Source organism: Trachypithecus francoisi, unplaced genomic scaffold (genome assembly GCF_009764315.1).
Source record: "Trachypithecus francoisi isolate TF-2019V2 unplaced genomic scaffold, Tfra_2.0 Contig01579, whole genome shotgun sequence".
Taxonomy (NCBI): domain Eukaryota; kingdom Metazoa; phylum Chordata; class Mammalia; order Primates; family Cercopithecidae; genus Trachypithecus; species Trachypithecus francoisi.
Genome location: NW_022681442.1, coordinates 28,194,433 through 28,213,996, shown reverse-complemented (window position 1 = coordinate 28,213,996; position 19,564 = coordinate 28,194,433). Strand labels below are relative to the sequence as shown.

The 19,564-nt window shown below is 45.6% G+C and overlaps 1 protein-coding gene across 1 annotated transcript in view; it reads left to right on the top strand.

The window, feature by feature from the left end:
* Positions 1-141: 141 nt before the first annotated feature.
* TAF5 (TATA-box binding protein associated factor 5) overlaps positions 142-19,564 on the top strand; it is a 24,317-nt gene continuing 4,894 nt past the window's right edge. The window contains exons 1-7 of the mRNA XM_033183930.1: positions 142-731; positions 6,921-7,158; positions 13,095-13,410; positions 14,469-14,632; positions 14,744-14,879; positions 16,566-16,686; positions 18,363-18,492. Coding sequence (XP_033039821.1) covers positions 173-731; positions 6,921-7,158; positions 13,095-13,410; positions 14,469-14,632; positions 14,744-14,879; positions 16,566-16,686; positions 18,363-18,492 — 1,664 coding nt within the window. The 5' untranslated portion in view covers positions 142-172. The remainder of the gene's footprint in view (positions 732-6,920; positions 7,159-13,094; positions 13,411-14,468; positions 14,633-14,743; positions 14,880-16,565; positions 16,687-18,362; positions 18,493-19,564) is intronic.

Here is a 19,564-nt window from a genome sequence, read left to right as displayed (position 1 = left end):
CTTTCTTTCGCTCGTTTTTGAAAGTTGCTCTTTCCTATTCCGTTTCTCCTTCCTTTTCGCTCCTCCTACTGCCGTAAATGGCCTACTAGAGTTGTCGTGAAATGCTCCTCCCCGCCCTCCATGTGGCGAAAATGCAATCACGCTTGACGGCGCAAGGTGGCTCAGCCGCAAGATGGCGGCGCTGGCGGAGGAGCAGACGGAGGTGGCGGTCAAGCTAGAGCCTGAGGGACCGCCAACGCTGCTACCTCCGCAGGCGGGAGACGGCGCAGGCGAGGGTAGCGGCGGAACTACCAACAACGGCCCCAACGGCGGCGGCGGGAACGTTGCGGCGTCGTCGTCCACTGGCGGGGATGGCGGGACCCCCAAGCTCACGGTGGCTGTCTCCACCGCTGCCCCGGCGGGGGCGGCCCCGGTGCCTGCCGCTGCTCCGGAGGCCGGCGCTCCGCACGACCGACAGACTCTACTGGCCGTGCTGCAGTTCCTACGGCAGAGCAACCTCCGCGAGGCCGAAGAGGCGCTGCGCCGTGAGGCCCGGCTGCTGGAGGAGGCAGTGGCGGGCTCCGGAGCCCCGGGAGAGGTGGACAGCGTCGGCGCTGAGGTGGCCAGCGCGCTTCTCAGCCGGGTGACCGCCTCGGCCCCTGGCCCTGCGGCCCCCGACCCTCCGGGCACTGGCGCTTCGGGGGTCACGGCCGTCTCAGGTTCAGCCTCAGGTCCTGCGGCTCCGGGTAAAGGTAAGCCGTGGGGTTCCGGGGAGGCACGTCCGCCGCGAAGGGGAGCAAGCCGGTAAGGCAGGGGCTGGCAGGCCTGCACCTCTGCGGGCTTGTTTTGAATTTCCTGGGCCCGCCTCTAGGGCCACATGCCCGCCCCTTTCTCTAGTGCGCCGGCTGCGCAGTCAAACCCCCTTCCGAGCTGTCAGTTTCAGCGAGAGGCTGAGGAGAGCTGTTGAGCAGAGGGATGTATGGGAAGGTGAGCGCGGAGAGGCGGGGACCTTCACGCTTTTGGTCCCTTTCCTCTCATTTGGGCTTTTGAGCCTTAGGCAGGTCCGCATGACACTAAGAGTGTTTGTACAGTTTCACAGTTTCGTACTAGCGTACTTTTAAGTATTATAAGTACTTTTATTTTCTCTTTATTTCTTCCTTTTAAAAGATGTGTTAATAAATACTTTATAGTTTTTTTTTTTTTTTTTTTGAGACGGAGCCTTGCTCTGTTGTCCAGGCTGGAGTGCAGTGGTGCGATCTTGGCTCACTGCAACCTCCGCCTCCCGGGTTCAGGCGATCCTCCTGCCTCAGCCTCCTGAGTAGCTGGGACTACAGGTTTCTACTACCACGGCCGGCTAATTTTTGTATTTTTAGTACAGGCAGGCTTTCACCATGTTGGTCTGGCTGATCTCGAACTCCCGACCTCATATGATCCACCAGCCTCGGCCTCCCAAAGTGCTGGGATTACAGGCGTGAGCCACCGTGCCCAGCCACCGTACAATATACCCTTGTAACAATCCTGCACATCATGTACCCCCTGAATCTCAGCTAAAAGTTTAATTTTTTTTCTTTTTTTTTTTTTTTTTTTCTGTGACGGAGTCTTGCTCTGTCGCTCAGGCTGGACTACAGTGGTGCGATCTCGGCTCACTGCAACCTCTGCCTCCCGGATTTAAGCGATTCTGCTGCCTCAGCCTCCCGAGTAGCTGGGACTACTGGCGTGCGACACCATGCCCGGCTTAATTTTTTAAAAAATATTTTTAGTAGAGATGGGGTTTCGCCATATTGGTCAGGCTGGTCTTGAATTCCTGATCTCGTGATCCACCCGCCTCGGCCTCCCAAAGTGCTGGGATTACAGGCATGAGCCACCGCACCCGACTGAAATTTTAAAAATATATATGGGCTGAGTACTACCAGTGTTAAGTCTTTGGAGGATGCAGGTTCCTAGGCATCACTTCATACTTAGTGAATCAGACCCTCTAGAGGTGGAATCTGGGAATCTTCACTTTTGTTTTTTTTTTTTTTTTTTTGAGGCGGAGTCTTGCTCTGTCGCCCGGGCTGGAGTGCAGTGGCCGGATCTCAGCTCACTGCAAGCTCTGCCTCCCGGGTTTACGCCATTCTCCTGCCTCAGCCTCCCGAGTAGCTGGGACTACAGGCGCCCGCCACATCGCCCGGCTAGTTTTTTGTATTTTTTAGTAGAGACGGGGTTTCACCGTGTTAGCCAGGATGGTCTCGATCTCCTGACCTTGTGATCCGCCCGTCTCGGCCTCCCAAAGTGCTGGGATTACAGGCTTGAGCCACCGCGCCCGGCCGAATCTTCACTTTTGAATAAGGGCTTCTAAGGAATGTTGACATCGGGCAGCTTGAGAACCATGTGTTTAGGCATGGACATTGGACCTTTTCGTCTTTGCTGCATTTACATGTGTGATGCTGATTGTCATTCTTTGCTTACCTTTTAATTTTTTTTACCTTCATATTGGCCGGGCGTGGTGGCTCATGCCTGTAATCTCAGCACTTTGGGAGGCTGAAGCGGGTGGATCACCTGAGGTCAGGAGTTTGAGACCAGCCTGGCCAACATGGCAAAACCCCCTTTCTACTAAAAATACAAAAATTGGCCAGATGTGATGGCGCATGCCTGTAATCCCAGCTACTTGGGAGGCCGAGGCAGGAGAATTGCTTGAACCCGGGAGGCCGAGGTTGCAGTGAGCCAAGATTACGCCACTGCACTTCAGCCTGGGTGATAGAGCCAGACTCTGTCTCAAAAAAAAAAAAAAAAAATCTTTTTTTACGTTAGTATTGTCAGGAGACAAGTCATTCTCATGTTGAATTTTCTCTTTATTAAATGAGTGGTTATGAGGCTTTTTTTGTTTTAGACAGAGTCTTGCTCTGTCGGCCAGGCTGGAGTGCAGTGGCCCAATCTTGGCTCACTGCAATCTCTTCTTCCCAGGTTCAAGCGATTCTCCTGCCTCAGCCTCCCAAGTAACTGGAACCACAGGCGCATGTCACCACACCTGGCTAATTTTTTTTTGTAGTTTTGATGGAGACAGGGTTTCACCATGTTAGCCTGGATGGTCTTGATCTCCTGACCTCGTGATCTGCCTGCCTTGGCCTCCCAAAGTGCTGGGATTACAGGCGTGAGCCACTGCGCCCGGCCACGTGAGGCACTTATAATATGTATATGTAAAATGTTTGGTATGGATAAGTTTATACCTCTGTATGTGTCCCTGACACCTGAGCCCCTGCTTTCTCAAAGCAACTGTTGTCACAAATCCATGCAGTAAAACTCATATACGGCCGGGCGCAGTGGCTCAAGCCTGTAATCCCAGCACTTTGGGAGGTCGAGACGGGCGGATCACGAGGTCAGGAGATCGAGACCATCCTGGCTAACACGGTGAAACCCCGTCTCTACTAAAAATACAAAAAAAAACTAGCCGGGTGAGGTGGCGGGCGCCTGTAGTCCCAGCTACTCGGGAGGCTGAGGCAGGAGAATGGCGTCAACCCGGGTGGCGGAGCTTGCAGTGAGCTGAGATCCGGCCACTGCACTCCAGTCTGGGCGACAGAGCGAGACTCCGCCTCAAAAAAAAAAAAAAACAAAAAAACTCATATACAATATAAGGTCTTGGAGGTGATCCTGAGCTAACAATAAATGTTTATTGAATTACCCAGTGCAGAGCTTTTAGCCAAATTAATCTGTATGAGACCTAATCTTTGCAGCATTGCCAGAAATGAAGTATGAATACATAGCATTGTATTCATATATCATTGTAATCCATAAATAGAAATGTGTGCAGATGTGGATTGAAGGCCAGGCGTGGTGGCTCACGCCTGTAGTCCCAGCACTTTGGGAGGACAAGGCAGGTGGATCACTTGAGGTCAGGAGTTCAAGACCAACCTGGTCAACATGGTGAAACCCTGTCTTTACTAAAAATACAAAAAAATTAGCTGGGCGTGGTGGCATGTGCCTGTTGTCCCAGCTACTCGGGAGGCTGAGGCAGGCGAACCACTTTAACCCGGGAGGCAGAAGTTGCAGTGAGCCAAGATAGCATCATTGCACTCCGGCATGGGCAACAGAGCAAAATTCCATCTTTACAAAAAAAAAAAAAAAAAGTGTTTGAGAGAAATCTTTTTTTAATGTTGAATTTTGTGAATGAACTATAAGATGAATCATATTGTTGTTATTTTGCTGTAATCTCCCATCTCTTCAGAAACTTGACCTAATTATAGATCATAACTGAGAAATCAGTAAGGAGGAAAAGAGGCCATCAGAGTAACCAAATAAATTATCACATTTGTGCAGTAAAGAGCGAAGTGTGCTATCATGGCAACTTACAAAAATTTCCAACAACCAATTTCTGATTTAATTGACAGATGTATTGTTAGGTGGTGCTGTGTTACAAATAAATACTTACGTTTTCTGTTTTGAAATGCTGGTTATGGAAATTGTTTTAAGCATATAACTATCTTTTGAAGATATAAATAGGGCATGGTCCTTCCCACCCTTAAGTGATGTAAGAGATGTATATAATGTGAAGGGAACACAGGATAGGATATGTTACAGGATTGTTACACAGTGCTTGGGTGGCTCAGAGAACTGGGAATGTTACTGCAGTGCATAGCTTGGTGGTAATGGGTGCCATTTGCACAGAGCATTGAGAGAAAGTTAATGTAGTTGTTTGATTTGCACATACCATCTTTTATACAATTTGTCTTTAACATAAGGTAGTTCCAGGAGGAATGTTGACTCTTCTTGTTACTGTTTTGTTTTTTTGTTTTTGAGACCGAGTCTTGCTCTGTCACCAGGCTAGAGTGCAGTGGCGCGATCTCGGCTCACTGCAACCTCTGCCTCCTGGGTTCAAGTGATTCTCATGCCTTAGCCTCCTGAGTAGCTGGGATTACAGGCACGCGCCATCACACCCAGCTAATTTTTGTATTTTTAGTAGAGATAGGGTTTCACCATGTTGGCCAGGCTGGTCTTGAACTTCTGACCTTGTGATCCACCTGCCTCAGTCTCCCAAAATGCTGGGCCACCGTGATGGCCTGTTGTTATCTTTTTTTTTTTTTTTCTGAGATGGAGTCTCGCTCTGTCACCCAGGCTGGAGTGCAGTGGCGCAATCTCAGCTCACTGCAAGCTCCGCCTCCCGGGTTGACGCCATTCTCCTGCCTCAGCCTCCAGAGTAGCTGGGACTACAGGCGCCCGCCACCTCGCCCGGCTAGTTTTTTGTATTTTTTAGTAGAGACGGGGTTTCACTGTGTTAGCCAGGATGGTCTTGATCTCCTGACCTCGTGATCCGCCCGTCTCGGCCTCCCAAGGTGCTGGGATTACAGGCGTGAGCAACTGCGCCCGGCCTGTTATTATCTTAAGATATGGATGTGCTGACAGGTTTCGGTTTGGGTGACTGAAACAAGTGAAAAAAATTCCATTAAAAGATTATGGGTGGCTCATACTTGGTTTTTTTTTTTTTTTTTGAGACGGAGTCTCGGCGTCTCGCTCTGTTGCCCAGGCTGGAGTGCAGTGGCGTGATCTCGGCTCACTGCAACCTCTGCCTCCCGGGTTAACGCCACTCGCCTGCCTCAACCTCCCGAGTAGCTGGGACTACAGGCACCCACTACCATGCCCGGCTAATTTTTTTTTTTTTTTTTTTTGAGACGGAGTCTTGCTCTGTCGCCCGGGCTGGAGTGCAGTGGCCGGATCTCAGCTCACTGCAAGCTCTGCCACCGGGTTTACGCCATTCTCCTGCCTCAGCCTCCAGAGTAGCTGGGACTACAGGCGCCCGCCACCTCGCCTGGCTAGTTTTTTGTATTTTTTAGTAGAGACGGGGTTTTACCGTGTTAGCCAGGATGGTCTCGATCTCCTGACCTCGTGATCCGCCCGTCTCGGCCTCCCAAAGTGCTGGGATTACAGGCTTGAGCCACCGCGCCCGGCCTATTGTATTTTTAGTAGAGACGGGGTTTCACCGTGTTAGCCAGGATGGCCTCGATCTCCTGACCTCATGATCCGCCTGCCTCAGCCTCCCAAAGTGCTGGGATTACAGGCGTGAGCCAACGCACCCGACAGCTCATACTTGTAATCCCAGCACTTTGGGAGGCGAGTGGATCACCTGTGGTCAGGAGTTCAAGACCAGCCTGGCCAACATGGTGAAACCCCCTCTCTACTAAAAATACAAAAATTAGGGGGCATAGTGGTGCATGCCCGTAATCCCAGGCATGCACCACCATGCCCTGGGAATTAGGTACTAGAACAGTAGGCAGATTCTATTGTTAAAGTGAAGGCATTGAAAAAAAAGAATAGCCTGGTTCTTGGGCCATGTTGAAGATCTTTGTTTATCCTAAGAGCAGTAGGGAGTTGTATTGGGTAGGATTACTCAGGAGGCTGAGGCAGGAGAATTGCTTGAACCTGAGATGCGGAGGTTGCAGTGAGCCAAGATCGTGCCATTGCACTACAGCCTGGACGACAAGAGTTGAAACTCCATCTCAAAAAGAAAGAAAAATAAAAAGACTGTGTGGGCCGGGTGCAGTGCCTCATGCCTGTAATTCCAGCACTTTGGGAGGCCAAGGTGGGAGGATCACAAGGTCAAGAGATCGAGACCATCTGGCAAACATGGTGAAACCCTGTCTCTACTAAAAATGCAAAAATTAGCTGGGCATGGTGGCGCATGCCTGTAGTTGCAGCTACTTGGGAGGCTGAGGCAAGAGACTCACCTGCGAGGCGGAGGTTGCAGTGAGCTGAGATCTCCTTACTGCACTCCATCCTGGCGACAGAGCGAGACTCCCTCTCAAAAAAAAAAAAAAAGAAACAGATTATGTGATTGTGCTGAGGGAGAGACGTTGGGAAGAAAGAGACAACAATCTGAGCAGCAACTCACCTCTGGGCCTTAACAAAACAGCCATAGTCACGTGGTCATAATAGGTCATTTTCTTAAAAGTTCTTTTTTGTTTTTTAAACAGTTGGAAGTGTTGCTGTGGAAGACCAGCCAGATGTCAGTGCTGTGTTGTCGGCCTACAGCCAACAAGGAGATCCCACAATGTATGAAGAATACTATAGTGGACTGAAACACTTCATTGAATGTTCCCTGGACTGCCATCGGGCAGAGTTATCCCAACTCTTTTATCCTCTGTTTGTGCACATGTACTTGGAGCTAGTCTACAATCAACATGAGAATGAAGCAAAGTCATTCTTTGAGAAGTATGTAAATTTTTACATATATATATACACACACGTTGTGTGTGCGTGCATATATGTTCACATCTGTAACCACACAAATGTAAGACTGCAGCTTAAAATGTACATTGTGAAGGAGAGGTACCTAAGGCTATGAGAACTTAAAATGTGGGGTTTAATCTAGCTGGAGAAGTCAGAGAAGGCTTCCAGAGGAGATGATACTTGAGGTGAGATCTGATATCTGAAGATTAGGTAGGGGTTAGCCAGATGAAGAAAAGAGGGAAAAGTATGTATTAAAGCTGTCTGGTGGGAAGGATTCTGGTAGGTACAGAGGCTGAAAGATGGCCAGGGTAGCTGGAGCAGAGAATGGGATGGGGGTGTGGTATACCATGAAGCTGGGAATTAGTTAGGGACTGGAACAGTAGGCAGGTTCTATTGTTAAAGTGAAAGCATTGAAAAAAAAAAAGAATAGGCTGGTTCTTGGGCCATGTTGAAGATCTTTGTTTATCCTAAGAGCATTAGGGAGTTGTATTGGGTAGGATTAGATTTCGTTGAGAGTCACTGAAAACTCATTAGCAATGGCATAAATAAAAGTTTATTTTTGCCTTTATCTTAAGAACACTAGGAAGCAGTGTTAGGATTAGATTAGAATAAGAGTAACTGAGAACCCAAACAACAGAGGTTTAAATACAATAAAATTTTATTTATTTTTCTTTTTTTGTTTGTTTGTTTGTTTTTTTTTTTTTTGAGACGGAGTCTCGCTCTGTCGCCCGGGCTGGAGTGCAGTGGCCGGATCTCAGCTCACTGCCAAGCTCCGCCTCCCGGGTTTACGCCATTCTCTCGCCTCAGCCTCCCGAGTAGCTGGGACTACAGGCGCCCGCCATCTCGCCCGGCTAATTTTTTGTATATTTTAGTAGAGACGGGGTTTCACCGTGTTAGCCAGGATGGTCTCGATCTCCTGACCTCGTGATCCGCCCGTCTCGGCCTCCCAAAGTGCTGGGATTACAGGCTTGAGCCACCGCGCCCGGCCCTCTGTTTGTTTTTTTGAGACGGAGTCTCGCTCTGTCGCCCAGGCTGGAGTGCAGTGGCCGGATCTCAGCTCACTGCAAGCTCCGCCTCCCGGGTTCACGCTATTCTCCTGCCTCAGCCTCCGGAGTAGCTGGGAGTACAGGTGCCCACCACCTCGCCCGGCTAGTTTTTTTTTGTATTTTTTAGTAGAGACGGGGTTTCACTGTGTTAGCCAGGATGGTCTCGATCTCCTGACCTCGTGATCCGCCCGTCTCGGCCTCCCAAAGTGCTGGGATTACAGGCTTGAGCCACCGTGCCCGGCCTTATTTTTCTAATAAAGGTGGGACATTCGGGATTGGTGTGGTGGGTTCTTCATTACCAGGGCCCCAAGCTCCCTCAGTCTTGTTGCTCTCCCATGCTTTTCATGCATGTTCCACTTTGTGGCATAAGATGGTTTTCCTGCTCTAAGCAGTCACATCAGTGTGCCAGTCAGCAGGTAGGGCACACAGAAACTGCACACACTTCTTCCTTTTATATCTTAACAGTCAGTGGCCACACCTAGCTACAGGGGAAATAAGAAATGTGGTCTTTACCTAAGTGTCTATGTGCCCAGCTGATATTCAGGTTTTCTTTTATGGAGGAAGACAGGAAAAATGGGTATTTGGGGAGAATGAAGCCTTTTTGCTACACAGTCATTTCTGCTACAGAGTCATTAAAGGACCATGTCATTATTATATACTTTGAAAGGACTTCTATGCGGTGGGGAAACACATGGGGGATAGAATGACTATAGGGACAAGTTTTGGAAGTTATTGCAGTGGTTCTCAACTGGGGGTGGAATTGCCCCTTCCACTAGACCATTTGAAAATGTGTAGAGGTGGCCTGGTGCAGTGGCTCATGCCTTTAATCCCAGCACTTTGGGAGGCTGAGGCGGGCGGATCACTTTGAGCTCAGGAGTTCTAGACCAGCCTGGTGAAACCCAGTCTCTACAAAAAAATGCAAAAATTTGCCGGATGTGGTAGCTCACTCCTGTAATCCTAGCTATTTGGGAGACCAAGGCTGGAGGATCACTTGAACCTGGGAGATGGAGGTGGCAGTGAGCTGAGATTGCGCCTCTGCACTCTAGCCTAGATGACAAGAGTGAGACCCTGTCTCAAAAAAAAAAAAAAAAAGGAAAGAAAATGTGTGGAGGCATTTTTGGTTGTTATAATGACTGGGCAGAGGAGCAGGAATGCTAAATGTTCTAATGTGTGCACCTAGGTAGTCCCACTTTACAAAGGATTATCCTGCCCAAAATGCTAGTAGCACCCTTGTTCAGAAACACTGGACTAGGTTGTGGTAGAGGTGAAGAGAAGTAGACAGAGTCATGAATGAGACACTTGATAGATTGGCTAGGGAGGTGAGGGAGATGGAGGTATCATTGAAATCTCCAGTTTTCTGGCCCCTTCAGCTGGATAGGGGAGCCAATTCCTGATACAGAAAACCCTAGAAGAGGACTTGATTTGTCAGACCTTGGAATAATTTTGAGTTCTGATTTGAATATGCCTTTGACTCATTTAAGAAATGTCAAGTTGATAGGTAGATGATATATGAGCGCTCAGAGGAGAGGTAGGGACTATAACTATTAATCAGAGTTGTGTGCATTATTGATGGATATGGATGAGGTTGACTAGGGGAGAGTATGAAATAAGTCAGTAAGTGGGCTAGGCCCAAGGAGCTCCAAATTTTTTTTTTTTTTTTTTTTTTTGAGACGGAGTCTTGCTCTGTCGCCCGGGCTGGAGTGCAGTGGCCGGATCTCAGCTCACTGCAAGCTCCGCCTCCCGGGTTTACGCCGTTCTCCTGCCTCAGCCTCCCGAGTAGCTGGGACTACAGGCGCCCACCACCTTGCCCGGCTAGTTTTTTTTGTATTTTTTTAGTAGAGACGGGGTTTCACCATGTTAGCCAGGCTGGTCTCGATCTCCTGACCTCGTGATCCGCCCGTCTTGGCCTCCCAAAGTGCTGGGATTACAGGCTTGAGCCAAGGAGCTCCAAATTTTAATGGCCACGTAGAGGAGATATACAGGAAGAAAACCAGGGGAGAGTTGAGTTATAGAAGCCAAGGGAAAGGAGTATTTAAGAAGGAGGCAGGCTGGGCGTGGTGGCTCACACCTGTATTCCCAGCACTTTGGAAGGCTGAGGTGGGCGGATCACCTGAGGTCAGGAGTTCGAGACCAGCCTGGCCAACATAACAAAACCCCATCTCTCCTAAAAAATACAAAAATTAGCCGAGCGTGGTGGCAGACACCTGTAATCCCAGCTGCTTGGGAGGCTGAGGCAGGAGAATCACTTGAACCTGGGAGGCGGAGGTTGCAGTGAGCTGAGATTGTGCCACTGCACTCCAGCCTCGGCGACGAGCGAAAGTCCATCTCAAAAAAAAAAGGAGGCCTTGCTTAGCAGTGTGAATACGATTTTTTTTTTTTTTTTTTGAGATGGAGTTTTGCTCTGTCGCCCAGGCTGGCATGCAGTGGCACCATCTCGGTTCATCGCAACCTCCGCCTCCCAGGTTCAAGCGATTCTCCTGCCTCAGTCTCCCAAGTAGCTGGGATTACAGGAATACATCACCATGCCTAGCTAATTTTGTATTTTTAGTAGAGACGGGGTTTCTTCCTGTTAGTCAGGCTGGTTTTGAACTCCCGACCTCAGGTGATCTGCCCACCTTGGCCTTCCAAAGTGCTGGGATTACAGGTGTGAGTCACCGGGCCCAGCCTGAATAAGAAATGTTTAATACAAGCAATAGAGCCTGAAGTCAAGATTTATCATTGAACACAGGGTAGTAGTAGTAGAGGAACAGTAGAACTTGGAACCCCTGGCTTCTATGCCATTATAGTAATTCATTATACTAGGACGCCAATAGGAAGTATATAAAGCAAAACGTTCTGTAGCCAAGTGTTTTTGAAAAAAAAAAAAAAAAAAACTAAGAAAGGCTGATGACAGAACTTCTACTCTAGAAGCTAATTTCTCTTTAAAGTACTGTCATCGAAACACTCCATTCTTGGCAGCATAGACATTGTCACTTAAAAAAACAAAAACAAGCCGGCCGCAGTGGCTCACACCTGTAATCCCAGCACTTTGGGAGGCCGAGGCAGGCGGATCACCTGAGATCAGGAGTTCAAGATCAGCCTGGGCAATATGGTGAAACCCTGTCTCTATTGAAAAGATAAAATTAGCCGGGCGTGGTGACACATGCCTGTAATCCCAGCTACTTGGAAGGCTGAGGCAGGAGAATCACTTGAACCTGGGAGGCGGAGGATGCAGTGAGCCAAGATTGCGCCATTGCACTCTGGCCTGGGCAACAAGAGTAAATCTCCATCTCACCAAAAAAATAAAAAATAAAAAAAGTATAAAAACAAAAACATAGCCTGGGCAAAAGAGCGAGATCCTGCTTCTACAAAAAGTAAACAAAAATTGAGCCGGGTACAGTGGCTGATGCCTGTAATCCCTCGCTTTGGGAAGCTGAGGTGGGCAGATTGCCTGAGCTCAGGAGTTCGAGACCATCCTGGCCAACATGGTGAAACCCCATCTCTACTAAAATACAAAAAATTAGCCGGCCATAGTGGCGCGTGCCTGTAGTCCCAGCTGCTCAGGAGGCTGAAGCATGAGAATTACTTGAACCCCGGAGGCGGAGATTGCAGTGAGCCGAGATCACATAAACAAAAGTTAGCCAAGTATGGTGGCACAGCAGTCCTAGCTACTGGGGAGACGGAGGCAGGAGGAATCCCTGAGCCCAGGAGTTTGAGGCTGCATTGAACCACTGCACTCCAGGTTGGGCTTCAGAGCAAGAACCTGTCCCTAAACAAGAAGGAAAAACCTTTTTGCTCTTCCAGTCTCATGGTGTAGCTGTCTCCCCACATAGGAAGCTGGAATATCATAGGGGATTCTCTGTCTTTCCTTTATGGACAGTCTTATCCCTTGCCAGGACCCCCATCACCACAGGAGGATAATGGGCAGTTACTGATATAAGAGGCGGAGATTTCTAATTTTATTCAAATCTTCGATCATATATTGATGAGTTGTAGTGGGGTAACATAGTTAACAGTTTAGAAATCTGTTGGCTATCTTTTTCAGAGCTGGAGCCCTAATATGTTTAGTTATTGTTTTAAAAATGTTTTTGCATTGGTTGCTGTTTTTAGTGAATGCTAAATATATTGTCTTTAATTTTACTTTCTTAGGAAAATTAAGAGTTGTAAAAACACAAGTACATTTAAATTTACTAGTTGTTATCAAGGCTAAAGGCTTTATTTTATTGACTTTGGTAATAGTGAGTAAGTGGAAGTACTCATTGATTGGTATCAGCAGTGAGTACTTCCACTAAGTTTGTTGTTTAGTGATCATATTAAAGTATTGATATTTTAAAAATATGTCTGGTTTCCTATATTTCCAATGAATATAGGAAATCATTAAAAATGATGGGTTTTATGAGAATGTTATGTATTGATTATTGTTGAGAGGCTGAGTAATGTGTACACTGAGTTCATTATATTCTTTTCTATTGTATACTTTTGAAATTTTCATAATAAAACTTTTAAAAGTGGGTTTTGAGAAACCATAACATTTAGTAAAGTAAGGGTTCTTATATTTTCAAATGTCTACCAGTTTCTTTTAAATGCCTCCATTCTAAAGAAACTGTCTACCAATGGTGGGTATATTATTTTTCACTTAGGATATTTAAATTCTTTTCTTAAAATGTTTGTGATACATTTCATTAGAGATTTATATTTGTTCATTTTTAGAATAAATTCAGAAACTGAATTATAGTCATTTTGAAATGAGTTACTTCTTATCCTACAGTTTAGTTCAGGATTTTTTAGACTACTATACTGAAAATATTCTGGGATGGTTTATAAGTATATGGGGGAGAGGCAGATCCCTTAATGATTACATTGAAAAATGACTTTTTAAAATCACTGAAACAGGTTCCATGGAGATCAGGAATGTTATTACCAGGATGACCTACGTGTATTATCTAGTCTTACCAAAAAGGAACACATGAAAGGGAATGAGACCATGTTGGATTTTCGAACAAGTAAATTTGTTCTGCGTATTTCCCGTGACTCGTACCAACTCTTGAAGAGGCATCTTCAGGAGAAACAGAACAATCAGATATGGAACATAGTTCAGGAGCACCTCTACATTGACATCTTTGATGGGATGCCGCGTAGTAAGCAACAGATAGATGCGATGGTGGGAAGTTTGGCAGGAGAGGCTAAACGAGAGGCAAACAAATCAAAGGTATGGGAATGAACCTAAGAACTCTATAATGCAGATTATGAAAAATTGTAGCATTTCCATCTACATAAGTTACACATTTTTCTTATAGCTAGCTTGGGAACAATGTTTTTGTTTGTTTGTTTTTGTTTTGAGACAGTTTTGCTCTTGTCACCCAGGCTGGAGTGCAATGGCGTGATCGCAGCTCACTGCAACCTCCACCTCGCAGGTTCAAGTGATTCTCCTGCCTCAGCTTCCCGAGTAGCTGGGATTAGAGGCACACGCCACCACACCTGGCTAATTTTTGTATTTACTTTAGTAGAGAGGGTTTCACCATGTTGGCCAGGCTGGTCTCAAACTCCTGACCTCAGATGATCCACCTGCCTCCGCCTCCCAAAGTGCTGGGATAACAGGCATGAGCTACTGTGCCTGGCCGCTTGGCAACAATTTTATACTGTATATAAAATTTTGTGTTCTAAGGGTGATGTTTATATGTGACAATTTGGGTATGGTTGCATTTTATAGAACCCTGAATGCAGTGGCTGAAACAAAGAATTTTTCTCCCATAAAATGAATTTCAGAGGAAGGCCTTCCAGGGTTGGCATGAAGGCTCCACAATGCCATAAAGGTCCCTGGCTCCTTCTAGTTTCTGGTCCACCATCTTTAGAATGTGGCTTGCTTCTTTGTGCTCACAAATGGCTATTGCAGTTTCAGCATTGCAGCTCCATTCCAAGAAGGAAGAAGGGGGAGGACAAAAGGCATATCTGTGCTGAAGCTTTCCCTTTTTAATCAGGAAAACAAATTTTTTTTATACAACTGTACCCAATATACTTATATGGACATTCCTAGCTGCAAGGGAGCCTGGAAACAGAAATGATTTAACTGAGCACATTGCTACTCCAATAAAATCAGGGTTCTGTTAGTAAGGAAAAAGGGGAGAATGGCTATTGGGTAGACAAGTACAGAACCCTGCTTCAGAGTGTAAATTACTATTTTGTAATTGTAATTTATCCTATCAAGATGTAAAATGGGTATATTAATGAACAAATAATTTTAAAAATGTTGACTCTTTTGACTTGTAGGTATTTTTTGGTTTATTAAAAGAACCAGAAATTGAGGTACCTTTGGATGATGAGGATGAAGAGGGAGAAAATGAAGAAGGAAAACCTAAAAAGAAGAAGCCTAAAAAAGATAGTATTGGATCCAAAAGCAAAAAACAAGATCCCAATGCTCCACCTCAGAACAGGTGAGGAAAAAGCTTCAGGAACTTGTGTGTGGAGGTATGAGACAATATGTTATAGAGAGTTCAAGTTTGTTATAGTCAAAAGGTAATTTTGACTCTCTTTTTCTTTCACAGAATCCCTCTTCCTGAGTTGAAAGATTCAGATAAGTTGGATAAGATAATGAATATGAAAGAAACCACCAAACGAGTGCGCCTTGGGCCAGACTGCTTACCCTCCATTTGTTTCTATACATTTCTCAATGCTTACCAGGTTGGTAAACTAATTGGGCGATTTCTGCCTGGAGAGTCATGTAGAATGATGATTTACCATTAAGAGAGAAACAAATGTGTTAGCTAAAATGGAGTTTTGTTATTTAAACTCTGTTTTTTTTTTTTTTTTGAGACGGAGTCTCGCTCTGTCGCCCAGGCTGGAGTGCAGTGGCGCAATCTCGGCTCACTGCAAGTTCCGCCTCCCAGGTTCATGCCATTCTTCTGCCTCAACCTCCCCAGCAGCTGGGACTACAGGCACACGCCGCCACGCCTGGCTAATTTTTTGTATTTTTAGTAGAGATGGGGTTTCACTGTGTTAGCCAGGATGGTCTCGATCTCCTGACACTGTGATCTGCCCACCTCGGCCTCCCAAAGTGCTGGGATTACAGGCGTGAGCCACCACGCCCGGCCTTTAAACTCTTAATATAATTTAAAGACAGCAGTCAGGAAAAGAGAATTGGATACTACACAGAATAGAAGGCAATGTTTAATGGCGTTTGTTTCACTGATCAGAATTCTGCTAGCCTTTGAGGAGTAGCAAATTGTGGTTCATCTCTGTTGAACTTGGTTTAAGTACTTACGCACACTTATTTATCAATTTTTTTTTTTTTTTTAAGACAAGAGTCTTGTGCTGTCACCCAGGGTGGAGTGCAGAGGTGAGATCGCGACTCACTGCAACCTCTGTCTCCCAGGTTCAAACATTTCTTGTGCCTTAGCTGCAGCCTCCTGAATAGTTGGGATTACAGGCACCCGCCACCATGCCCAGCTAATTTTTGTATTTTTAGTAGAGATAGGGTTTTGCCATGTTGTGCAGGCTGGTTTTGAACTCCTGACCTCAAGTGATCTGGTCGCGTCGGCCTCCCAAAGTGCTGGGATTACAGGTGTGAGCCACTGTGCCCAGTCATATAAACTTTATTATTTTAATTTAATTTAATTTTTTTGAAATAGAGTGTCGTCGCTCTGACACCCAGGCTGGAGTGTGGTGGTGCGATCTCGGCTCACTGCAACCTCCGCCTCCCAGTTCAAGTGATTCTCCTGCCTCAGCCTTCTAAGTAGCTGGGATTACAGGCATGAGCCACCATGCTTGGCTAATTTTTGTATTTTCAGTAGAGACGGGGTTTCACCAGGTTGGCCAGGCTGGCCTCAAATTCCTGAGCTCAGGTGATCTACCCGCCTCAGCCTCTCAAAGTGCTGTGATTACAGGCATGAGCCACCACGCCTGGCCAAACTTAATATTTTATTTTATTTATTTATTTATTTTTTGAGACAGAGGCTGGAGTGCAATGGCACGATCTCGGCTCACTGCAACTTCTGCCTCCTGGGTTCAAGTGATTTTCTTGCGTCAGCCTCACAAGTAGATGGAATTACAGGCACCCACCACCCTGCCCAGTTAATTTTGGTATTTTTAGTAGAGATGGGGTTTCACCATGTTGGCCAAGCTGGTCTCGAACTCCCAACCTCAGGTGATCCACCTGCCTCGGCCTCCCAAATTGTTGGGATTACAGGCGTGAGTCACTGTGCTTGGCCAATATTTTAAATCAAGGATTTAAAAAGTCTTTATATATTCCTTAAAATAGGGTGTTGAGGATATATTTAGTATAGTGTGAAGATGATTAACATTTGCTTCCTATTCTGTACTCTGAATACCCTAAAATAGTATTGTTTAGTCTAAACCTTTTATTGGCAGGGTCTCACTGCAGTGGATGTCACTGATGATTCTAGTCTGATTGCTGGAGGTTTTGCAGATTCAACTGTCAGAGTGTGGTCTGTAACACCCAAAAAGCTTCGTAGTGTCAAACAAGCATCAGGTAACTGAGATGACCTTTTGGAATGTGAACTTGCCATTAGTCTACACCAATCTTGATTCCATGGAAAATACACAGAAGATTGTGTTCTTTACAGAAATTTACTTTATTTTACTTTAACTCAAGATTCTAACATTCCCAACAGTGAAAAAAGCTTTGGAGTGACTGGGATACTAGACAGTTTTAATTTCTTTAGGCCTCAGTTTTCTCATCTGTAGAATGAGTGTTAGGCTAAAAAACTTAAAGTTAAAAATCTAACATTTTATGATTGCTTGTAAATCTTGAAAAATCTTTAAATAAGGGATGGTACTTCCTGTTTTAGTCATAAAAATGGCTAATAAAGAACAAATAAGGTCAGGATTTTATTTGAAAGTTTTTTTGTTTTTGTTTTTTTGAGACAGAGTCTCGCCCTGTCACCCAGGCTAGAGTGCAGTGGTGCAGTCTTGGCTCACTACAGCCTCCACCTCCCAGTTTCAAGAGATTTTCCTGCCTTAGCCTCCCCAGCTCCCCAGTAATTGGGATTACAGGTGCCCACCACTATGCCCAGGTAATTTTTGTATTTTTTTTTTTTTTTTTTGAGACCGAGTCTCGCTCTGTCGCCCGGCTGGAGTGCAACGGCTGGATCTCAGCTCACTGCAAGCTCCGCCTCCCGGGTTCACGCCATTCTCCTGCCTCAGCCTCCCGAGTAGCTGGGACTACGCCCGGCTAGTTTTTTTTTGTATTTTTGAGTAGAGACGGGGTTTCACAGTGTTAACCAGGATGGTCTCGATCTCCTGACCTCATGATCCGCCCGTCTCGGCCTCCCAAAGTGCTGGGATTACAGGCTTGAGCCACCGCGCCCGGCCTAATTTTTGTATTTTTAGTAGAGATGGGGTTTCACCATGTTGGCCAGGCTGGTCTCGAACTCCTGACCTCAAGTGATCCGCCTGTGTGGCCTCCCAAAGTGCCAGAATTATACGTGGCTCACTGCAACCTCTGCCTCCCGGGTTCAAGCGATTTTCCTGCCTCCACACCCGGCCTGAGATAAAGTTTATTATTTAAATAAAACAATTGTATTTTAAATTATTTTAATAAGTCTATAAGGTTTTTTTATTTTTATTTTTATTTTTAGATGGGGTCTCACTGTGTTGCCCAGGCTAGAATGCAGTGGTGTGATCACGGCTCACTGCAGCCTCCAATCCTTGGGCTGAAGTGATCCTCCCACTTCAGCCTCCTGAGTAGCTGGGACTACAGGTGTGTGCAACCACACTGGCTAATTTTTTATTTTTTATAGAGACAGGGTTTCTCCATGTTGTCCAGGCTGGTCTCGAACTCCTGGGCTCAAGCAATCTGCCTACCTTAGCCTCCCAGAGTTCTGAGATTACAGGTGTGAGCCACCATGCCTGGCTCATAGTTTTCATTTTTGTGAAACACTGTGGCATAGTGAGCAAAACCGAGTTTCAGTCCTGGTTCCCACACTGAGTAGCTGTGTGCACTCTAGCAAATTATCTGTTCTGAATGTCAATTTCTTCTCTTATATGCTGAGATGATACCACCTAATTTAGAGGGATTAGCACAGTGTGGTTGGTATATAGGAGGAAATTTTCAAATGTTAATTCCTCTCCTGAACTGTGGTATGATTACTTTAAAAGTTTTGATGAATGTACTTTTAAAACATCAATATTTCTGGACCATTTTAGATCTTAGTCTTATAGACAAAGAATCAGATGATGTCTTAGAAAGAATCATGGATGAGAAAACAGCAAGTGAGTTGAAGATTTTGTATGGTCACAGTGGGCCTGTCTATGGAGCCAGCTTCAGTCCGGATAGGTAAAATACAAACAATAAAAATTAAATACTGCTATGTTATATTGAAATTATATAAAAGTCAACTACTGGAAACATTATGCAAATACTGGGAAAATTCTGATAAAAATCTCATGGCTGTCATTCATTATCTTTTAGAATCTTGCCATTTGCTAATTCATCTTTGAATCCTGATGTTTGTACACGGTAGCAATTTAATGTATACTCTTTTTTTTTTTTTTTTTAAGACGGAGTTTCACTCTTGTTGCCCAGGTTGGAGTGCAATGGAGTGATCTCGGCTCACCGCACCCTCTTGCCTCCTGGGTTCAAGTGATTCTCCTGGCTCAGCCTCCCGAGTAGCTGGGATTACAGACCTGCGCCACCACACCTGGCTAATTTTGTATTTTTAGTAGAGACGGGGTTTCTCCATGTTGGTCAGGCTGGTCTTGAACTCTCAACCTCAGGTGATCTGCCCACCTTGGCCTCCCAAAAGTGCTGGGACTACAGGCGTGTGCCCAGTCTGTGTACTCAAATTTATAGAATCAAAATGCACAGTTTCAGGGATTACTGGTTTTAAAAATTAGCTTTGGTATTTTTTTTTTTTTAATTATTTTTATTTGTTACCCAATGGTAAATAACCAACCAAAGCTTTAGTTTTATAGAACTCCATTAGGGGTTGAAATGCTTCACTGGGTCCCTGCATTGTGTCTTCTGGCTGCTTCATCAAATTTAAGACAAATTCCTGACATTAATGGCATATTAGCTAGTAATTGAGGATTTATCTTTCTATAATCAAAAGTACTAAGAGTAAATGAAAAAGGAAATTCGAAATTGGTTTTGTTTCCCTTTAGGTGTATGATTACAATGTCATCCTATGTGTATAGGTATTTGCCTATTTTTCATGATCTCTAACACTGTAAAAATGGGGGGAGGGTGTTTTGTATTCATAATACCCTTAGTATATTACTTGGATAGATAATAACTTTCAGGCCAGGGACAGTGGCTCACGCTTGTAATCCCAGTATTTTGGGAGGCCAAGACTGGTGCATCACCTGAGATCAGGAGTTCGAGACCAGCCTGGCCAACATGGGAAACC